Source organism: Aptenodytes forsteri, unplaced genomic scaffold (genome assembly GCF_000699145.1).
Source record: "Aptenodytes forsteri isolate BGI_AS27 unplaced genomic scaffold, ASM69914v1 Scaffold284, whole genome shotgun sequence".
Taxonomy (NCBI): Eukaryota; Metazoa; Chordata; class Aves; order Sphenisciformes; family Spheniscidae; genus Aptenodytes; species Aptenodytes forsteri.
In genome coordinates this window covers 2,178,725-2,179,890 of record NW_008794445.1, presented here as the reverse complement: position 1 = coordinate 2,179,890, position 1,166 = coordinate 2,178,725, and the positions used below count along the sequence as shown (strand labels likewise).

The window sequence follows — 1,166 nt, the reverse complement described above, 5'->3', positions numbered from 1 at the left end:
GGGGGGGGGGGGGTGTAGCCGGTTGTATTCCTGGGAACTAATCCCTTGGGGAAAACAACAAGACGAGCTGCTCCGGCAGGGAAATAAAGGCATGGATGAGAGGAGCCGGATCAGCCCAGGGATTTTCCGCGGGGCATGCCAGGGAAGACACCGAGCCCCATCCAGCCGTGCCGGTGTGTCTCCCCAGCCACCAGCCATGGGTGGCATCTGCCCAGGTGCCAGGAGCCCCAGGGAGGACGCATGGGGCAGGGGGTTTTGCCACCATCCAGAGCTTGTGCTGGGCCTTCCCCCTGCCTCACCCTCCATGCGCCAGCTCCCGGGAAGGGCCTGGGGACGCGGAACCCATCCCATCCCAATTAAACACTGTTGTTGTTGTTGGGGTGGCGGTGGTTGTCGGGCTGCAGGGTCAGCAGCAGTAAAGCCGAGACGCTCCTCCTGACAGGGAAGACAGCCTATGACACCTACCCCGCCTGGCTGAAATTCCACATTGGCATCAACCGCTACGAGCTGTACCCCCGCCGGGACCCCCTGATGCCCACCCTCCTCCGGGACTTGGCCACGCAGAGGATTGTCAGCTCGGGTACCACCTCCCTGCCTGCACCCCTGCCCGCACCCCTGCCCACACCCTTGCCCCGCTGCCTGCTGCCCGCCTCCCTCATCCCCATGTGCCCCCTTTCAGTCCAGAAGTCTGGCGGGACCCAGCTCAAGCTCATCATGACGTTCCCGAATTACGGGCAGGCCCTCTTCAAGCCCATGAAGTGAGTAGAGCCGGGGACAACCCCATACCCCACCTGCATGGTCCCGTTATGTGGCAAGGTGTGGCCGGAGGAGGCCACAGAGGGAGAAATGGAGAAATGCTTTGTGCACTGCCTCGCTTCAGCCCCCCCCGCCCCAAATTGAGGCGAGTGGGATGATCCCCTTCCCCTCGCCTTCCCTGGTGGTGCTTGTGGCAGGCTGGGCGCAGCTTGTGATGGGGTAGTGACCTCCAGTGGTGGAAACAAGAAGATGGTCCATGAGGACCATCCAGGACCCTCCAGTTCATGAGGGCTTCCCAGCCCTTGCGTTGGGAGCAGGGGGGTGTGGGGGCCTGGCTGGGGGGTATGGGGTCGCACCACCCAGCAGGAAGTGACTGAAGGAGACTGGGTCTGGCTGGGGTTCCCCGGGGC

General features: G+C 63.6%; 1 protein-coding gene across 1 annotated transcript in view; it reads left to right on the top strand.

The window, feature by feature from the left end:
* Nucleotides 1-1,166, top strand: part of LOC103907867 (extracellular serine/threonine protein kinase FAM20C) — a 10,304-nt gene that overhangs the window by 2,477 nt on the left and 6,661 nt on the right. Inside the window, 2 exon segments of the mRNA XM_009290106.2 lie at nt 405-580; nt 680-758. Of these exon segments, the coding sequence (XP_009288381.2) occupies nt 405-580; nt 680-758 (255 nt within the window).